The sequence below is a fragment of the Carcharhinus amblyrhynchos genome, unplaced genomic scaffold (genome assembly GCF_965287045.1).
Source record: "Carcharhinus amblyrhynchos unplaced genomic scaffold, sCarAmb.v2.hapA scaffold_37, whole genome shotgun sequence".
In the NCBI taxonomy this organism is placed as follows: Eukaryota; Metazoa; Chordata; class Chondrichthyes; order Carcharhiniformes; family Carcharhinidae; genus Carcharhinus; species Carcharhinus amblyrhynchos.
In genome coordinates, this window is record NW_027649778.1 from 5,008,371 (window position 1) to 5,027,904 (window position 19,534).

Sequence of the window (19,534 nt, forward strand, 5' to 3'; positions counted from 1 at the left end):
ATCTCATGGACAATTTGCACATGGCAAGATCCCACAGCCATTTTATGTATAGCACGATCCCACAACCAATTTGTACACAGCAAGATCCCTCAGTCAATTTCTGTGCAGCAAGATCCCACAGCCAGTGTGTACATAGCAAGATCCCACAGCCATTTGGCACAGCAAGATCCCACAGCCAATTTGGCACAGCAAGATCCCTTAGCCAATCTGCACGGAGTCAGATCCCACTGCCAATTTTGCACAGCAAGATCCCACTGCCAATTTGTGCACAGCAAGATCCCACGGCCATTTGGCACACAGCAAGATCACATAGCCAATTTGCCCACAGCCAATTGGTGCACAGCAAGATCCCATGGCCTATTTGGACGGAGCAAGATCCCACAGCCTATTTGTGCACAGCAACATGCCACAGCCAATTTGTGCACAGCAAGAACCCACAGCCAAATTTTGCACAGCAACATGCCACAGCCAATTTGTGCACAGGAAGAACCCACAGCCAAATTTTGCACAGAAAGATCCCACATCTAATCTGCATTCAGGAAGACCCCACAGCCAATTTGCCCACAACCAATTTATGCACAGCAAGATCCCACAGCCAGTTTACACACAGGCAGGCCCCAGCTGCACCTGACAGTACAATGCCTATGGGCGATTGTCTGGACAGCATGGCATGAGTTCCTCAAGGAAAAGAGTCAATGCATTGTGGGTCAAGTAGACTTGAAGCACCTGGGATAGAGTGGGGAGCACCTGCATATTAAACAGAAGGTCCAGTGTTCAAATCCCAGCAGCCTTAATACCTTTCAAATGATCTATACAATTATACAAGTGAAATATTACTTTCTTGGTTGGCACGGTGGCACAGTGGGTTAGCACTGCTGCCTCACAGCGCCAGGGACCTGGGTTCAGTTCTCGGCTTGAGATCACTGTCTGTGTGGAGTTTGCACATTCCCCCCGTGTCTGTGTGGGTTTCCTCCCACACTCCAAAGATGAGCAGGTTAGGTGGATTGGCCATGCTAAATTGACCCTTAGTGTCAGGGGGATTAGCTAGCGTAAATAAGTGGGGTTACAGGGATAAGGTGTGGGTGGGATTGTGGACTGTACAGACTCAATGGGCCGAATGGCCTCCTCCTGCACTGGAGGGATTCTGTGATTCAATGCCCTCGAGCAGCTAGGGACAGGCAATAAATGCTGGCCCAGCCAGCGATGCCCACAGATGAAGATAAAAATACTCCCAACCTCAACAAAAGAAACTCAATGTGTCTCACTCAGCAATTTTGTTTTATTTTCCAGGAACATTTCTCCAATCTTAACTTTATCATAATTAATTAAGAATGAAGGAAATCATTACATAGATTCCGAATACTGTACAGGAGCGTGTTATCAAGACTAAACAAATAAATACATATCGAAAAATATTTATGCAATCCTCCTTGTTACCACGTATCACTAAGTCAATATATCTAAAAAATGGATTTTTTTGCCTTAAAATAAAACTAAATACGAATCATTGAACCAACAAAGATGATTTATGTTAATCCCCAGAGTACAAGTATCTTTTTCTTTAAACAGGACGAAATTTTCTATTAATTTATTTTAAATTATTGCTGTTCTATTTACTAATATCGTACATTTTGCCTTTTGTACAAATTGTATAGTTTGCCTCTCCGGGTGACGGTGAGATGGCGAGGTGGTTTGTAGAGGGCGGTGGGGGCAGAGAGGGTGGGGAGGGGGTGGGTTTACACACGAAAAGCAGCACCCAGGGCGAGTGGCGCGACGTCACATGGTTCGCCAAACACCCCCGTAATTCCATTGGCTAGCTTTTGCAGGAAATCTCTTCCCAGAGGCCAACCGTAGATGTTGAGAGATAATTCTGTCTTCCGGGACCCAAGCCCAAATGTGGGATGGAAGGGGTCAAATGTGTGGGGTTGGCGGGGGGTGGGGGCGGCAGCATGGTGGTTAGCACTGCTGCCTCACAGCGCCAGGGACCTGCGTCCGATTCCCACCTTGGGTCACTGCCTGTGCAGACTTGATGGGCCAAATGGCCTCCTTAAGGATTCTATGATTGAGTTGATCTATCTCTACACCCTTGCTGAGTGGAGTCTGCACCTTCTCCCCTCCGTATCTGTGTGGGTTTCCTCCGAGTGCTCCGGTTTCCTCCCACAGACCAAAGATGGTGCGGGTTAGGTTGATTGGCCATGCTAAATTACCCATACTGTCCTGGAATGTGTAGGCTCTGAAATGCCTAGAATGGCTAGCAGTAGGGTGGCACAGTGGGTTAGCACTGCTGCCCCACAACGTCAAGGAACTGGGTTCGATTCCCGGCCTTGGGTCACTGTCGGTGTTGAGTTTGCACGCTCTCTCCGTGTCTGCCTGGGCTTCCTCCAGATGCTCCAGTTTCCTCCCACAGTCTGAAAGACGTGCTGGTTAGATGCATCGGCCGTGTTAAATTCTCCCTCAGTGTACCCAAACAGGCGCCAGAGTGTGGCCCTGTGATAACCCCCTACATGGGGAAATCACTGATTCACCTCCCTGTAGGACTTGTGGGGTGGTATGGTGGCACAGTGATTAGCACTGCTGTCTCACTGTTCCAGGGATCTGGGATCCATTCCTGGCTTGGGGCACTGTCTGTGTGGAGCCTGCACATTCTCCCCGTGTCTATGTGGGTTTCCTCCCACAGTCTGAAAGACGTGCTGGTTAGGGTGCATTGGCCGTGCTAAATTCTCCCTCAGTGTAACCCGAACAGGAGTGTGGCAACTAGAGGATTCTCACAGTAACTTCACTGCAGTGCTAATGTAAGCCTACTTGTCAGACTAATAAATAAACTATTAAATTTAAGATCGCATTCCCAGTTTACAAGGAGTGATCAAAAGTCTTTTGCCGATTATGTTGCGGTGAGGTCAGGGCTGTGTCAGATTCTCTGCCTCCTCCACCACCCACTTCCCAAACCAAATTTTGGAAAATGCTCATGATAGAAAGGGAATGAAAGCCAGGTCAACAGAATTGAGAAGAACAAGAATTGCATTCGCAGAACTTACCGCAGTTCCTTTGAGCTAAGAGTTTTGTAAGGATGGTCGTTTTTGAATAGGGGGAAAGTTTGTAAAAGGAACAAATCAGATCTTGTTTCCAAAGTGGCTTATTAACCTTTATATCTTTGCATTTGGAATACCACGTCCAGTTCTGGTCGCCACACTACCAGAAGGACGTGGAGGCTTTGGAGAGAGTACAGAAAAGGTTTACCAGGATGTTGCTTGGTATGGAGGGTCTTGGCTATGAGGAGAGATTGAGTAAACTGGGGTTGTTCTCCCTGGAAAGACGGAGGATGAGGGGCGACCTAATAGAGGTGTATAAAATTATGAAGGGCATCGATAGGGTGAACAGTGGGAAACTTTTCCCCAGGTCAGAGGTGACGATCATGAGGGGTCACAGGTTCAAGGTTTAACACAGATATCAGAGGGATGTATTTTACACAGAGGGTGGTGGGGGCCTGGAATGCACTGCCGAGCAGGGTGGTAGAGGTGGATATGCTGGGATCGGTTAAGACTTATCTGGATAGCCACATGAACAGGCTGGGAATGGAGGGATACAAACGAATAGTCTAGCTGGAAGCAGGAGCGGCACAGGCTTGGAGGGCCGAATGGCCTGTTTCCTGTGCTGTATTGTTCTTTGAAACTATCCTGTCCTTCCCCCGACCCGCTGTACAAAATTCTTCTGCCTAAAATTTATTTAAAGCACCTAACCGTGTAGCAAGGAATCAACGGGGAACAAGCAACCACGTTGCTCTTGATACAACTCTGTGTAAAAATCCCATTATTGACAGCGTCAATGTGTGTGGTTACGGGGCCTGGAAGGGATTGCGGTTGGCGCACACTCGATGGGCCAAATGGCCTCCTTCTGCACGGTAGGGATTCTACGACCCCAGTTCCCACCAACCTCAGCACCCAGTCCGGGAAAGCCTTGACTTTTGAGTCCCTCGCGCTTTCATTTTCAAATTACTTATCGCAGAGGGTGGGCAATTTGAATTTGTGGAACTCGCTGCCCCATACCGTGTTGGAGCCTGAATAGCTAAATGGTTTCAAGAAGGAGATAGATGCGTTTCTAATTTTAAAAAAAAGGGGTAAGGAGAGATGGGGAACTGGCGGGGAGGTGGATTTGAGACCAGGGAGGGATCAGCCAATCTGATCGAATGGTGCAGCAGACTCGATGGGCCGAATGGCCTAATTCTACTCCTATACTTTACACAGGAGAATTGCTCACTTCTGTTCCCAATTCCTCTGTTCCTAATCCCTCCTTGGTCTCGTTTCCCCCACCCCCACCCACCTTTTATCCCTGTCACCCCCTCCAGTCCCACTCCCTTCCAAAATCTCTGCACCCCTCTGACCTCCGCTCACCCCCCAATTCCCCGTCGCCCCACCACCAGCGGCCCTGCCTTCAGAAATCAAGGCCCCCCAGCCCAAAATTCCTCGCCTCCCTTTCCAGGTGATTGGGTAACCTGACTCGGAACGAAGTGGGTTCGTGGTGGGGTGAGTCCCACACGAGAAGACGCGTTGCACAGGTCTATTACGCATCAAGGGTGCAGGGAAACCTTTGGGAGGAAGGGGTCGTGGGGGGAGGAAGGGACTGCCTTGGGGCGGCACGGCGGCACAGTGGTTAGCACTGCTGCCTCACGGCGCCAGGGACCCGGGTTCGATCCCGGGTCACTGCCCGCGGGGAGTCTGCACATTCTCCCCGTGTCTGCCACCCCACGTGTCCCGATTCCTTTAGAAGCTGAATCGAGTTCCGCTCATACAGCAAGTGAAGCTGCACCTCCGCTGTCAGCGGGACTGGGGTAAACCGTGCAATACGCTGCAAACTGCAACCCACCAGAGTGAGGAACCAGCAGGTGGTGTCTCTTTGGTGATATCACAGCATCCTGCGCCAGAGTAGATGGCACCACCTCACAAACCAGATCCCTCCCACCTAGAAGGACGGAGGGGGGGGGGGCAGCAGAGCCGTGGGAACGCCACTGCCGGTACATTTCCCCCTCCAATCCCGACTTGGAACTGTATCGGCATTCCTTCGCTACGCCTGGGTCGAAATCTCAGAACTCCCCTCGCACCTCACGGTACCGAGGTAGGTTTGGGATCACCCTCAGCGGTTCAAGAAGACAGCTCCCTTCCGTCTTGTCAACGGCGCGGCACAGCGGGTTAGCGCCGCTGCCTCACAGCGCCAAGGGACCCGGGTTCGATTCCCGGCTTGGGTCCCTGTCTGAGTGGAGTCTGCGTGTTCTCCCCGTGTCTGCGTGGGTTTCCTCCGGGTGCTCCGGTTTCCTCCCACACTCCAAAGATTTGCAGGTTAGGCGGATTGGCCGTGCTAAATTGCCCCTTAGGGATGTGTAGGTTAGAGGGATTAGCGGGGTAAATGTGTGGATTGTGTGGGGTTGTCGGTGCAGACTCGACGGGCCGAATGGCCTCCTTCTGCACTGTAGGGATTCTATGAAATGTTGGACACGACCCCCGTGCCTCCAGGGTGAATGTAGAACTCTGCCAAAAAGGTGCGCCACACAGAGGTCTCCTGATTTCAGAGACCCCATTACAAGACACTACCCAACCAGACCCTCATCCTACACTGGGTCTAGTCCCCATCATCATTCTGTTATCTGTTCTGTGGACAGGGAGGCCACATTGAGCCCTGACTCTGCAGCGCCCTACAACTGGACAGGCCATGTGCAGCCAAGCTTCCATTGCACCCTGGCCACGAAGGCTAGTTTGCCCCGAATGATCCCGTCCACTCCATGGACCTGGAGTCTCACATTCACCCAACTAAAGGACAATTAGGCTGATGATGTAAAGCCCTGCTCTCGAAACAGCTCCCAAATCTTTGTACCCAATCCTCCTCCCCAGATATATATGTAAAGGTCCCCTGAGTGTTTTGATTGCTCTATCAACTAAAAAACCTTTCTTCATGACGAGAATCACTTAAATCCACCCCCCCCCCCCCCCCCAAAGAAAACAAACGGAAGCTAAGGGAGCTAGAGAGGGATGCATCAGATCCTATGAAACTGGATCACTTCATTCCTGGAACCCTAACAGAGATGTCCATAAAAAAATGCTACTCTCCTCCTAACAGCTGGAAGCGTCCCTGAAGTTGGGGCATGGGGTGGGGGGCACGGGGGGGTGTTAAAGAGATCTTCTAAACCGGCCTTGTTTCCCAGTTGAATGTGGTACATTTTCTCAAGAGTTAATAAAGGAAGGCCCAGTCAAGCCACGCTGGCCCCTTGCTCCCAAATCCCCCCCTTGTCCACCAAAAGGTTCACCCCACAAGAGTCCGTTGAAAGCGAGGAAAGGTCACGCGAAGAAAACGCTTCTCTGGTGGTGGAAGTCGTCGCAAAGTTCTTGCCAAGTGGGCTGTCTTTCTGGCAATTCGCATCCTCCCGCACCCCCCTCCCATTCCGGTGAGTTCTATATTGGAATCCATGTCATCTTGCCCACTTCTGTCTCAAGTCCAAGGGTCAACTGGGGGTAACAAGTCATGGAATTCCTTGTCCAACCTGTCAACGTTTGGGTTGTTTTCTCCCCGTCTACTCACTCTGTTCATCGGGTTAGGTGTAAACTCTATTAGTTACAGCCGTAACCTGTTTACCGATCAGTGGCTTACAGGACTTGAAACTTCCAGGAGGTTTGGTCCTTGTAGTCCAAGCAGTCGCTGGCGCTGAAGTTCAGCTTCCACGAGGAGCTCTGGTCCTTGTAGTCCAGGCAGTCGACGGTGTTGAAACCGAGGCCCGCGGTGCCGTAGCCCTGAGCCGACAGGGAGGCCGGCGACTGGCTCAGGTGCCCCCCCATGGTCGGAGTCCCCAGGGGGCTGAGCGTGGCCCCGGGGGCGGAGAGCTGAGGGTGCATGGGGGACAGGTAGGAGCCGCAGTCGAGGCCGCTGAAGTAGGAGGAGGAGCCCGTGTAGCTCTGGTTGTAGCCCTGGGCTTGGCTGTAGGTCATGGGGTAGGCCGTGGACCTCTGCATGCAGGAAGCCGAGGAGGACAGAGGGTCCGGGATGGGGGAGATGGAGGCCGGGCTCCAGATGGACACGGTGGCGTTGGAGATGGAGCTGGGAGTTACGGCCGCCCCCGGGGGAGTTGGGCTGTAATGGCCATTGCCGTTGGTTTCGGAGCTGGTGTCCCGAGTTGGAGATGTCTTCTTCTTGGTGGGCCGTGTCTTGGCCTGGCCACTGCTCTGCTGTTGCTGTTGGCGACACTTGGCCCGACGATTCTTAAACCAAACCTTTCAACAACAGGAGAACAATAAAAATTAATATCGTAAAGGAGGAGGCCATTCTGGCCATCGTGCCTATCCCACAATTCAGTTAAATCACGGATGATCCGTACCTTAATTCCACTTATGCACTATGGTTCCATGGAATGATAGAATTGCTACAGTGCACCATTCAGCCCATCAAACCTGCTCTGACTCTCCGACAGACCATCTAACCTATCCCTGTAACCCCACATATTTACCCCACTAATTCCAATAGATCTTTGGACACTAAGGGGTAATTTAGCGTGGCCAATCCATCTAACCTACACATCTTTGGACACCCAGGGGCAATTTAGCACGGCCAATCCATTCAACCTGCACAACTTTGAAATGCAGGAAGAAACCGGAGCATCCGGAGGAAACCCCCGCAGACACGGGGAGAACGTGCAGATTCCGCACAGACAGTGACCCGAGGCCAGAATTGAACCCTGTCCCTGAAGCTGTGAGGCAGCAGTGCCTGGAATCATTCTGCCTGGAATCAATCTGGCGATTGGTCACGCTAAATTGTCCCTTAGTGTCCAAAGATACGCAGGTTAGATGGATTGGCCATGCTAAATTGCCCCTTGGTGTTCTCACTGGAGCGATGAAGATTAAGGGGAGACCTGATAGAAGTCTACAATATTATGAGAGGCATGGACATAGTGGATAGTCAGAAGCTTTTTCTAGGTGGAAGAGTCAATTACTAGGGGACACAGAATTAAGGTGCAAGAGGCAAGGTAACAAGGAGATGGACGAGACAGATTTTTTACACAGAGAGCAGTGGGTGCCTGGAACCCATTGACGGGGGAGGTAGTGGAAGCGGATACGATAGTGAGGGGCGTCTTGACAAGTACATTAATAGGATGGGGATAGTGGGATATGGTCCACGGAAGGGTAGGGGGTTTTAGTTAAATCGGGCGGCATGGTTGGTGCAGGCTTGGAGGGCCGAAGGGCCTGTTCCTGTGCTATAATTTTCTTTGTTCTTTGTTCCAAGATGTGTATGTTCGGTGAATTGGCAATGCGAAATTGCCCCTTAGTGTCCGTTAATCATGTGTGGAGCTACGGAGATAGGAGGGCAGGGTGGAGGGGTGGACTTGGGTAAAATACTCTGTCAGAGAGTCTGTGCAGACACGATGGGCTGAATGGCCTCTTCTGCACTGTAGGGACTCTCTGATTATCACCTCAGCTTGTGAAACAATGTCACCCCCACACATCATTCATGTTTTACCGATTAAAACATCTCCCCTGTCCATTGACAAATTGCAAACTGCAGTTACACAGGCTTCATTCCCTTCACATTAATCATTTAAACGTGCTGAGTGAACGGGGCCTGTCAGGGCAAGATGTCACATGAGAATTCGTCACAATCTGGAGGGCAATTTACCATTTTATTTAATCTCGCAACAGAATGAAACATGACAGGGTTAATGGACTCAGTTAGGGTTACATTAACACAGTGCAATGTGTGTCAGATTGGTGCAGGAGATATCCTGGAGGGTTAGTGAGCTTGTTGAGGCAATGGCCAAGTGGTATTATCGTTAGGTTATTAATCCAGTTAACGTTCTGGGGACCCGGGTTCGAATCCCGCCACGGCAGATGGTGGAATTTGAATTGAATAAAAAATATCTGGAATTAAGAATCTACTGATGACCATGAAACCATTGTCAGAAAAACCAATCTGGGTTTGTCCTTTAAGGAAGGGAGTCACATGTAGGCCGTCCTTACCCAGTCTGGCCTACATGTGACTCCAGAGCCACAGCAATGTGGTTGACTCTCAACTGCCCTCTAAGGGTAACTAGGGATGGGCAATAAATGCTGGCCCAGCCAGTGACACCCATGTCCCACGGATGAATAAAAATAAAGTGCTGGGAAAGGGTACTTGAATAGATTGGTGCTTGACAGGTGGGCAGAGTTGATGGGCCGAAGGACCTCTTTCTATGCTGGAAAACCCTTTGACCTGGATGCTGGGATGCAGGTAGTAATTGCCAACTCTGTCCAGGCATATTGCTGGAGGTTTAATCTCCTGAACTGCGCTGCCCCACCCTGATGTCTTTCTAACAAATAATCAGAAGTGTTCCAAAGCCCAATTGTGATTTGCTTTCAACGTTAAAGTTGAAGTTTACTTATTAGTATCACAAGTTGGCTGACGTTAACACTGCAATGAAGTTACTGTGAAAATCCCCCTAGTTGCCGCACTCCTGTTCGGGTTACACTGAGGGAGAATTTAGCACAGCCAATGCCCCCAAACCAGCACGTCTTTTGGACTGGGAGGAAACCGCAGCACTCGGAGGAAACCCACGCAGACACGGGGAGAATGTGCAGACTCCACACAGGCAGTGACCCAAGCGGGAATTGAACCCAGGTCCCTCGTGCTATGAGGCAGCAGCACTAACCATTGTGCCACCGTGGCATGGGATCCTTGATTATGCTGGCTGGTTTTCCGAGGCACATTTCTGGATGCGTTAGCTCTGAGCACAATGTCTCTCTCTTCTTGGCAAACCATTGATTCCTGTACTGTGGGGGGGTGTTACCTGTTCTTGGATACCCGAGAATGTTCCAGAACTCTCCCACCACCCCAGTACTCCACACAAATTTAGCATAGCCAATCCACCTAAACCCTCACATCTTTCAGACTGTGGGAGGAAACTGGAGTGCCTGGAAGAAACCCACACAGACACGGGGAGAACATGCGGATTCCTCACAGACAGTGACCCAAGCCAGGAATCGAACCCAGGTCCCTGGCTCTGTGAGGCAGCAGTGCCAACCACTGTGCCACTGTGCTGCCACAAACATAGAAAACTTGCAGTGCAGAAGGAGGCCATTTGGCCCATCGAGTCTGTACTGACAATAATCCCACCCAGCTCCTATTCTCACAGTCCCATATATTTACCTGCTAATCCCCCTAATCTATGTATCCCAGGACACTAAGGGGCAATTTAGCATGGCCAATCCACCTAACCTGTGCATCTTTGGACACTAAGGGGCAATTTAGCATGGCCAATCCATCTAACCTGCACATCTTTGAACCGTGGAAGGAAACTGGACCACCCGGAGGAAACCCATGCAGACACGGGGAGAACATACAAACTCTACACGGGCGGTGACCCATACTAGGAATCAAACCTGGGTCCCTGGCGCTGTGAGGCAGCAGTGCTAACCACTGTGCCGCTGTGCTGTTGAGGTGCTGGGTGTTACTCGCGTCCTGGAGATTAGCCCTCGTTCCCGGATTCCAGATGGAGTAGGCAACCCTGGCTAATTCTCCACGGCTCGTACCTGAACTCTGGATTCGGGCAGGTTAATTTTCAGTGCCACCTCCTCCCTCATGAAGATATCGGGGTAGCGGGTCTTGGCAAAGAGAGCTTCCAGGATGTCGAGCTGTGCCCGGGTGAAGGTGGTTCTCTCTCTGCGCTGTTTCCGTGGAGTTGCTGGGATTTAAGTCAGTGAGGCACAATTAATCTTTTGATACAAGTTTCCAAAAGACACAACCCAATATAACACAGAATCCCTACAGAGGCCATTCGGCCCATCGAACCTGCACTAACAACAATCCCACCCAGGCTCTATCCTTGTAATCCCCTCTATTTAGAATCATAGAGATATATCTCAGAATTTTACCCCCTTGCCCATTTGAGGCTTATAAGACCACTCTGCGAGCCTCGCCTGCCCCGATTCTGGGGCGAGCGTGCTGGTAAAATTCCAGCAATACAGCAGGGAAACAGGCCCTTCGGCCCGACTCGTCCATGCCAACCCAGTTCCCTAAACTGAATTGGTCCCATTTGCCTGCATTTGGCCCATATCCCTCTAAACCTTTCCCATCCATGTTCCTGTCCAAATGTCTTTTAAGTGTTGTATTTGTGCCCACCCCTACCACCCCCTCTGGCAGTTCATTCCATACACGCACCACCCTCTGTGTGAAAAGGTTGCCCCTCGGGTCCCCTTTCCCCACTCACCTTTAACCTACACCCTCTAGTTTTGGATTTCCCTCCCCCGGGGGGTAAAGACCGTGGCTATTCACCTTATTGATGCCCCTCATGATTTTGTAAACCTCTATAATATCACCCCTCATCCTCCTACGTTCCAGGGGAAAAAGTCCCAGCCTCTCCTTATAACTCAAACCTTCCAGTCCCGGTAACATCCTTGTCAATCTTTTTTTGTCCCCTTTTCCAGTTTACCCTGCTCATCCCCAAACAACCCATCCAGCCGACTCTTCAGAAACACCCCCTGTCCCAGGCGACAGAGTCTGCAGGCCACGCACTGGACTGAGCAACCATCTTACAGCCCTGGAGTGGAGCCTTGGACTGGAGTGGGAGTGACTCCCCCTCGGTCCTGAGGGCCTGGCTAACAGGACAGTCACTCCGTGAGGGAGGCCACTGCTTGCTGGGCAATTGTAAATTGCTCTGTCGCCTCCCTCAAGCCCTGCCCCACCACCCCCCCACCCCACCCCACCTCCTGCTCAGAACCTGAATTCAACCCGATTAATGATGTGAAGTGCATCTCACTGTAATGTACCGACCAAACTGTCTCTGAATTCAGTTTACAACATTACAGGCTCTGAATGTTAGGATTCCATTAATGTGGAATGAATCATAATGTGTGTGTGTGTGTGTGTGTGTGTCTATGTGCATGTATGTGTGAGAGTGTGTGTGTGTGCCTATGTGCATGTATGTGTGAGAGTGTGTGTGTGTGTGCATGTGTGTTTGTGCACATGTGTGTGGATGTATGTGCATGTGTGTGAGAGAGTGTGTGTGCGCGCGCATGTGTTGCGTGTGCATGTGTGTGTGTGTGCGTGTTTTTGTGCATGTGTGTTTATGCACGTGTGCATATGTGTGTGTTTGCGTTTGTGTGCATGTGTGTTTGTGCACGTGTCTGTGTGTGTGTGTGTGTGTGTGTGTGTGTGTGCGCGTGTGAATGCCCCCGCATAGAATTTTACAGCACAGAAAGTAGCCCTTCAGCCCATTGTGTCTGTGCCAGCCATCAAGCAAGTACCAATCCTAATCCCATTTCCCAGCACTTGGTCTGTAGCTTTGTGTGTGCGAGGGCATTTCAACTGCTCATCTAAATGCTTCGTAAGTGTTGTGAGGGTTTCTGCTCCTACCACCCTTTGTATGTGTTTGTGTGTGTGTGTGTGTGTGCGCACATGTGCACGTATGCATTTGTGTGTGCGTGTGTATGCACACGTGCGAATGCGTGTGCCTGAACACCTCACAAAGCAGGTTATCTGGTCAGTATTACACGGTTTAGGAACAGGAGGAGGCCATTCAGCCCCTCCAGACCAACCAGCCATTCTCATGGCTGATCTGTCATCTAAGTCCACAATCCAACATTTGCCCCACATCCTTCATACCTCCAGAGAACAAAAATATATTGATCACAGTTTTAAAATTAACAATTGTTGGAGCATCAACCGCTAAAGAGAATTCCAAACTTGTCCAGCCCTTTGTGTGCAAAATCGTTTCCTAATTTCACCCCAGAAAGGTCTGGTTTGGGTTTTTAAATTCTTTCCCTTAGTCCCAGACTCCATGAATTGATGGGAAAGGTTCTTTCTCTCCACCCGACCAGTTCCCCTTAATAATCGAAAGCTTCAATCAAATCATTCCTTAACTTCCTAAATTCCGGGGAATTCAAGACTAGATTGTGTGAGTCTCCTTGTAATCTAACCCTTTGATTTAAGATCACGTTTTGGTAAGTAGACAGTGTCATTCCTAGGCTTTCTAAAGGTGAGGTAAGGTCAGCACAATGGAGACCAGGCCCTGCCTAGATCAACGGGGACAAAATGGAAATCATAGAATCCCTGCAGTACGGAAGGAGGCCATTCAGCCCATTGAGTCTGCACCGACCACAATCCCACCCAGGCCCTATCCCCATAACCCCATGCATTTACCCTAGCTAGTCAGCCTGACACTAAGATACAATTTAGCATGGTCAATCCACCCAACCCGCACATCTTTGCACTGTGGGGAGAAACCGGAGCATCCGGAGCAAACCCACGCAGACACAGGGAGAACGTGCAGACTCTGCACAGACAGTGACCCAAGCAAAGATAGATAACTTTTTCAACAGTAAAGGAATTAAAGGTTATGGTGAGTGGGCGGGTAAGTGGAGTTGAGTCCATGAAAAGATCAGCCATGATCTTATTGAATGGCGGAGCAGGCTCAAGGGGCCAAATGGCCTACTCCTGCTCCTAGTTCTTATGTTCTTATCTTAAGCTTGGAATCGAACCCAGATCCCTGGCACTGTGAGGCAGCAGTGCTAACCACTGTGCCACCGTGCCGATAGCTTCAAGTTCTTAGGTGTCCAGATCACCAACAACCTGTCCTGGTCCACCCCCATTCCAACACTTCAACTTTCTCGGGAGGCTAAGGAAATTTGGCATGTCCATTACGATGCTCACCAATCTTTACAGATACACCATAGAAGCATTCTTTCTGGTTGTATCACAGCTTGGTATAGGCTCCTGCTCTGCCCAAGACCACAAGGAACTACAAAATGTTGTGAACATAGCCCAATCCATCACGTAAACCAGCCTCCCATCCATTGACTCTGTCTACACTTCCCACTGCCTTGGCAAAGCAGAAGGCATAATTAAGGACCCCAAGCACCCTGGACATTCTCTCTTCCACCTTCTTCCATCGAGAAAAAGAGACAAAAGTTTGAGGTCATGTACCAACCAACTCAAGAACAGCTTCCTCCCTGCTGCCGCCAGACTTTTGAATGGACCGACCTCACATTAAGTTGATCTTTCCATGCACCCTAGCTATGACTGTAACAATACATTCTATGCTCTTCTTCCTTCCTTCTCTATGAATGGTATATTCTGTATAATGTGCAAGAAACAATACTTTTCACTGTAAGTACATATGACAATAATATATCAAACTAAAAGGCCCAGAATACCTCCCGATAATAAAGGACAAAGAACACTACAGCGCAGGAACAGGCCCTTCAGCCCACCATGCCTGTGCCAACACATGACGCCTTTCTAAATTTAGGACTTTTTGCCTCTACGCAGTCGGTATCCCTCCATTCCCTATCCGTCCATGCCTCTTAAACATTGCCATTGTATCTGCTTCTACCACCTCCTCAGGCAGCGCATTCCAGGTTCTTACCATCCTCTGTGCAAAAAACTTGCCTCTCACATCTCCTTTAAACTTTCCTCCATTTATCTTGAAACTATGTCCCCCAGAAATTGACATTTATACCCTGGGAAAAAGACTCCGATTATCCATTCGATCCATGCCTCTCATAATCTTGTAAACGTCTATCAGGGTCACCCCCTCAGTCTCTGATGTTCAAGTGGAAGCGAACCAAAGTTGTCCAAGGGGCGGCATGGTGGCACAGTGGTTAGCACTGCTGCCTCACAGCGCCAGGGACCCCGGTTCAATTCCCGGCTTGGGTCACTGTCTGTGTGGAGTTTGCACGTTCTCCCTGTGTCTGCGTGGGTTTCCTCCCATGGTCCGAAAGACGTGCTGCTTAGGGTGCATTGACCCGAACAGGCACCGGAGTGTGGTGACTGGGGGATTTTCACAGTAACTTCACTGCAGTGTTAATGTAAGCCTACTTGTGACACTGATAAATAAACTTAAATACAACTATGTGTATTATCCACGTTGTATCAAGTAGCACTTTCTTTTGGATTGATGGTAGTAGCCAAACTGTGTCTGCAACCACCCCTGTCGAGAAATAGGAGAAGGCCATTCGGCCCATCAAGCCTGCTCCACCAATCAATAGGATTATTGTGATGAGACCATGGTCCAACTCCCATTCTCATGTCTGCTCCCCCACCTAACCCTTGACCCCTGTGTCAATCCAAAATCTGCCTACCTCAGTCTAGAATTACATTCAGTTTCTTTTCCACACAGATTTATTCATTTTAATGACACCTCTACTTTGGTAAGAGAGGGGATTAAGGGTTATGGGGAGAGGGCGGGAATGTGGAACTGAGCCACGACAGATCAGCCATGATCTTATTGAATGGCGGGGCAGGCTCGAAGGGCTAGATGGCCTATTCCTGCTCCTACTTCTTATGTTCTTATGTTCTTATGATAGGAAGGATGTGATTGCACTGGCGGGGGTGCAGAGGAGATTCACCAGGATACTGCCTGGGATGGAACATTTAAGTTATGAAGAGAGATTGGGTAGGCTTGGGTTGTTTTCCTTGGAGCAGAGAAGACTGAGGGGCGACCCGATTGAGGTGTGTGAGGGACACGGACAGAGTGGACAGGGAGCAGCTATTCCCCTTAGTTGAAGGGTCAGTCACGAGGAGACGCGGGCTCAAGGTGAGGGGGCAGGAGGCTTGGGGGGGTGGGGGGCGGGGGGCATGTGAGGAAGAGCTTTTTTACCCAGAGGCTGGTGACGGTCTGGAATGCGCTGCCTGGAAGGGTGGTGGAGGTGGGGTGCCTCACATCCTTTAAAAAGTACCTGGATGAGCACTTGGCACGTCATAACATTCAGGGCTACGGGCCAAGTGCTGGTAAATGGGATTAGGTGGGAGTTAGAGTCATAGAGGTTTACAGCATTGGAACAGGCCCTTTGGCCCTATTTGTCCATGCCGCCCTTTTTTAAAAACCGCTAAGCTAATCCCAATTTGGCCCATATCCCACTAAACCCATATAACTATAGATAGTTACATGGGTACGATGGGTATAGAGGGATTTGGGCCAAATGTGGGCAATTGGGATTAGCTTAGGGGTTTTAAAAAAAAAGGGCAGCATGGACAAGTTGGGCCGAACGGCCTGTTTCGATGCTGTAAACCTCTATTACTCTAAATGTCTAAATGCTTTTCAAAAGACAAAATTGTACCCGCCTCTACTACTACCTCTAGCAGCTCGTTCACCACCCTCAGTGTGAAAAAATTACCCCTCTGGACCCTCTTGTATCTCTCCCCTCTCATCTTAAACCTATGTCTCCTAGTTTTAGTCACCCCTGTGTTCGGAGTTTCTAATGGATCAGTGCAGACTCGATGGGCCAAAGGGCCTCTGAATGATTCTATGACTGAAACATATAAGATCCTGAGGATGTGGAGGGGATGTCTCTCCTTGTGGGAGAATCTAGAATTAGGGGGGGAAGGGGGTCACGGTTTAAAAATAAGGTGTCGCGCATTCCTCTCAGAGGGTGGTGAGTGTCTGGAACTTTCTTCCTTCACAAGGCAGTGGGAGCAGAGTCTTTGAATATTTTTAAGACAGAGATGGAAAGATCCTTGACTAACGAGGGGGTGAAAGGTTATCGGGGAGGAAGGTGGGAATGTGGGGTTGGGTTCCAATCAGATTGACCATGATCTTATCAAATGGGATAGCAGACCCGAGGGGGCTGAGTGGCCCACTCCTGTTCCGAATTCACGGACATATTCATAACTCCTTTATGTTCTGATGTTATAATCTGATTTAATCGAGCTTGCCGAGGAAGCATTTGAAAGTTCCTGCCCAGCAGACAAGGGCATGTCCACATCATCACTGTCTACAAGAATCTCCCCACTTCAAGCCAGGGTTTGGACCCAGAGTCCGAGCGGTAATGGGGAAAAATTGTTCCCAGACCATGAGCTCGATAGATTGTCAGAACCAGGTTTAAAGAGTTCCGGAGGTGGGGGGCCTTGCGCAGGTTTTAAACCACACTTGGGGAGTTCATCTACAAGAATCAACAAAACCGACCGTGAGTTCCTCAAACACTCCAAGTCGCTTGGTGGGAGCAGGAGCGCATCCGGAAGGAGACCTTTTGAAAGAACTATCTAATTAATCCTCCTGTTTCTCCTTGGCCCAGCAAAATCTTTCCTTCTCAACTGTTTGCACAGTGATTAGCGTGGCTACCTCACAGCTCCATGGACCCTGATTCGATTCCCAGCTTGGGTCACTGTATGGAGTTTGCAGGTTCTCCCTGTGTCTGCGTGGGTTTCCTCTGGGTGCTCTGGTTTCCTCCCACAATCCAAAGATGTGCAGGTTAGGTGGATCGGCTGTGCAAAATTGCCCCTTAGTGTCCCAGGATGCATAGGTTTGGGGGATTAATGAGGTAAATATGTGGGATTATGGGGATAGGTCTTGGGTGGGATTATAGTCAATGCAGACTCGTTGGACTGAATGCCTCCTTCTGTACTGTAGGAATTCTATGATTTCTATGTTTGTGGGGGGCATGGTGGCCCAGTGGTTAGCACTGCTGCCTCACAGTGCCAGGGACCCGGGTTCAATTCCTGGCTCGGTCACTGTCTGTGTGGAGTTTGCACATTCTCCCTGTGTCTGCCTGGGTTTCCTCCGGGTGCTCCAGTTTCCTCCCATTGTCCAAAGACATGCAGGTTAGGTGGATTGGCCGTGCTAAATTCTCCTTTAGTGTACCCGAACAGGCACTGGAGTGTGGCGACTAGGGGATTATCACAGTAACTTGTTTGCAGTGTTAATGTAAGCCGACATGTGACAGTAACTTGCACATCTTTAGTCACTAAGAGGCAATTTAGCATGGCCAATCCACCTAACCTACACATCTTTGGACACCAAGGGACAATTTAGCATGGCCAGTCCACCTAACCTACACATCTTTGGACACTAAGGGGCAATTTAGCATGGCCAATCCACCTGACCTATACAGCTTTGGACACTAAGGGGCAATTTAGCGTGGCTAATCTACCTAACGTGCACATCTTTGGACACTAAGGGGCAATCTAGCATGGCCAATCCACCTAACCTACACATCTTTGGACACTAAGGGGCAATTTAGCATGGCCAATCCACCTAAACTACACATTTTTGGACACTAAGGGGCAATTTAGCATGGCCAATCCACTTGACCTATACAGCTTTGGACACTAAGGGGCAATTTAGCATGGCCAATCCACCTGACCTATACAGCTTTGGACACTAAGGGGCAATTTAGATTGGCCAATCCACCTAATCCAAATAAACTTTCTTTAACTTGACATAGTTACATCTGCAGCTGCACAGTTCCACCACCAGAGGGAGTGTCCTCAGCCCCATCACCTGGACCAACATGGCGACCGGAGGAGGCCATTCAGCTCCTCTAACCTGTTCCTCCACTCAGTTGGAACAGGCCAATCTGTATCTTGACTTCATTTTGCTGCCTGTAACCTTCAACAACCATCCCCTGGTGTCGAAACATTTCCAATTGACCGTTCTTGGGGGCGGGAGTTACAGATTCCGTGTGAAGTAGCGCTTTCAGAAACCATTTCAAAGCCCTGGGCTGTATAGTATAAGGTCATTTCTCCCACCATTTCATTCTAGAGGAAATAGTTTCTCTCGATACACCCTGCCAAATCCTTTAATCATCTTAACCACCCTTAATTGTCTGTACAAGTCTAGTCTGCGAAACCTGTCCTTCTAATTTAACCTCTTCGAATCCACACGCATGCTCTCAAATATTAACATGTCGTTCCTGAGGCGCCGTGAACAAAAGGAACAAAGAAGATTAGACTCTAGGAGCAGGCCCTTCGGCTCTCCAAGCCCGTACCGACCAATGGCTCCTGCTCTGCCCAAGGCTGCAAAGAACTACAAAAGGGGCCAGTGACCTACTCCTGCTCCTACTTCTTATGTTCTTATCTTCTTAAGCCAGGAATCGAACCCAGATCCCTGGCAGTGTGAGGCAGCAGCACTAACCAGTGTGCCACCGTGCCGGTGGCTTCAGATTTTTAGGTGTCCAGATCACTAACAACCTGTCCAGGTCCTCCCATTTCCAAACACTATAGTTAAGAAAGCCCACCAACACCTCAACTTTCTCAGAAGACTAAGGAAATTTGGCATGTCCGCTACAACTCTCATCAATCTTTACAGATGCACAATAGAAAGCATTCTTTCTGGTTGTATCATCGTTTGGTATGGGTTCCTGCTCTGCCTGAGACCACAAGGAACTACAAAAGGTCAAGAATATAGTCCAATCCATCACACAAACCAGCCTCCCATCCATTGACTCTGTCTACACTTCCTGCTGCCACGGCAAAGCAGCCAGCATAATTAAGGACCCCGGACATTCTCTCTTCCACCTTCTTCCATTGGAAAAAAGATACTAAAATTTGAAGTCACGTACCAACCAACTCAAGAACAGCTCCTTCCCTGCTGCTGTCAGATTTTTGAATGGACCTACCTCACATTAAGTTGATCTTTCTCTACACCCTTGCTGTGACTGTAACACTACATTCTGCACACTCTCTCCTTTCCTTCTCTATGAATGGTATGCTTTGTCTGTATAGCGCATAAGAAACAATATTTTTCACTGTATGTTAATACATGGGACAATAATAAATCAAATCAAGTCATATCAGTGCCCTGAGGTGAAACTGT

At 49.5% G+C, this 19,534-nt stretch overlaps 1 protein-coding gene across 3 annotated transcripts in view; it reads right to left on the minus strand.

Moving 5' to 3' along the window:
- Positions 1–1,259: 1,259 nt before the first annotated feature.
- The window catches only part of LOC145362235 (homeobox protein otx5), a 37,901-nt gene continuing 19,626 nt past the window's right edge, over positions 1,260–19,534 (minus strand). For all 3 annotated transcript variants that reach the window (XM_080218299.1, XM_080218301.1, XM_080218300.1), the window contains exons 4-5: positions 10,536–10,687; positions 1,260–7,250 (exon numbers count right to left, since the gene is read on the minus strand). In XM_080218299.1, the coding sequence (XP_080074425.1) occupies positions 6,630–7,250; positions 10,536–10,687 (773 nt within the window). In that variant the 3' untranslated portion in view covers positions 1,260–6,629. The remainder of the gene's footprint in view (positions 7,251–10,535; positions 10,688–19,534) is intronic.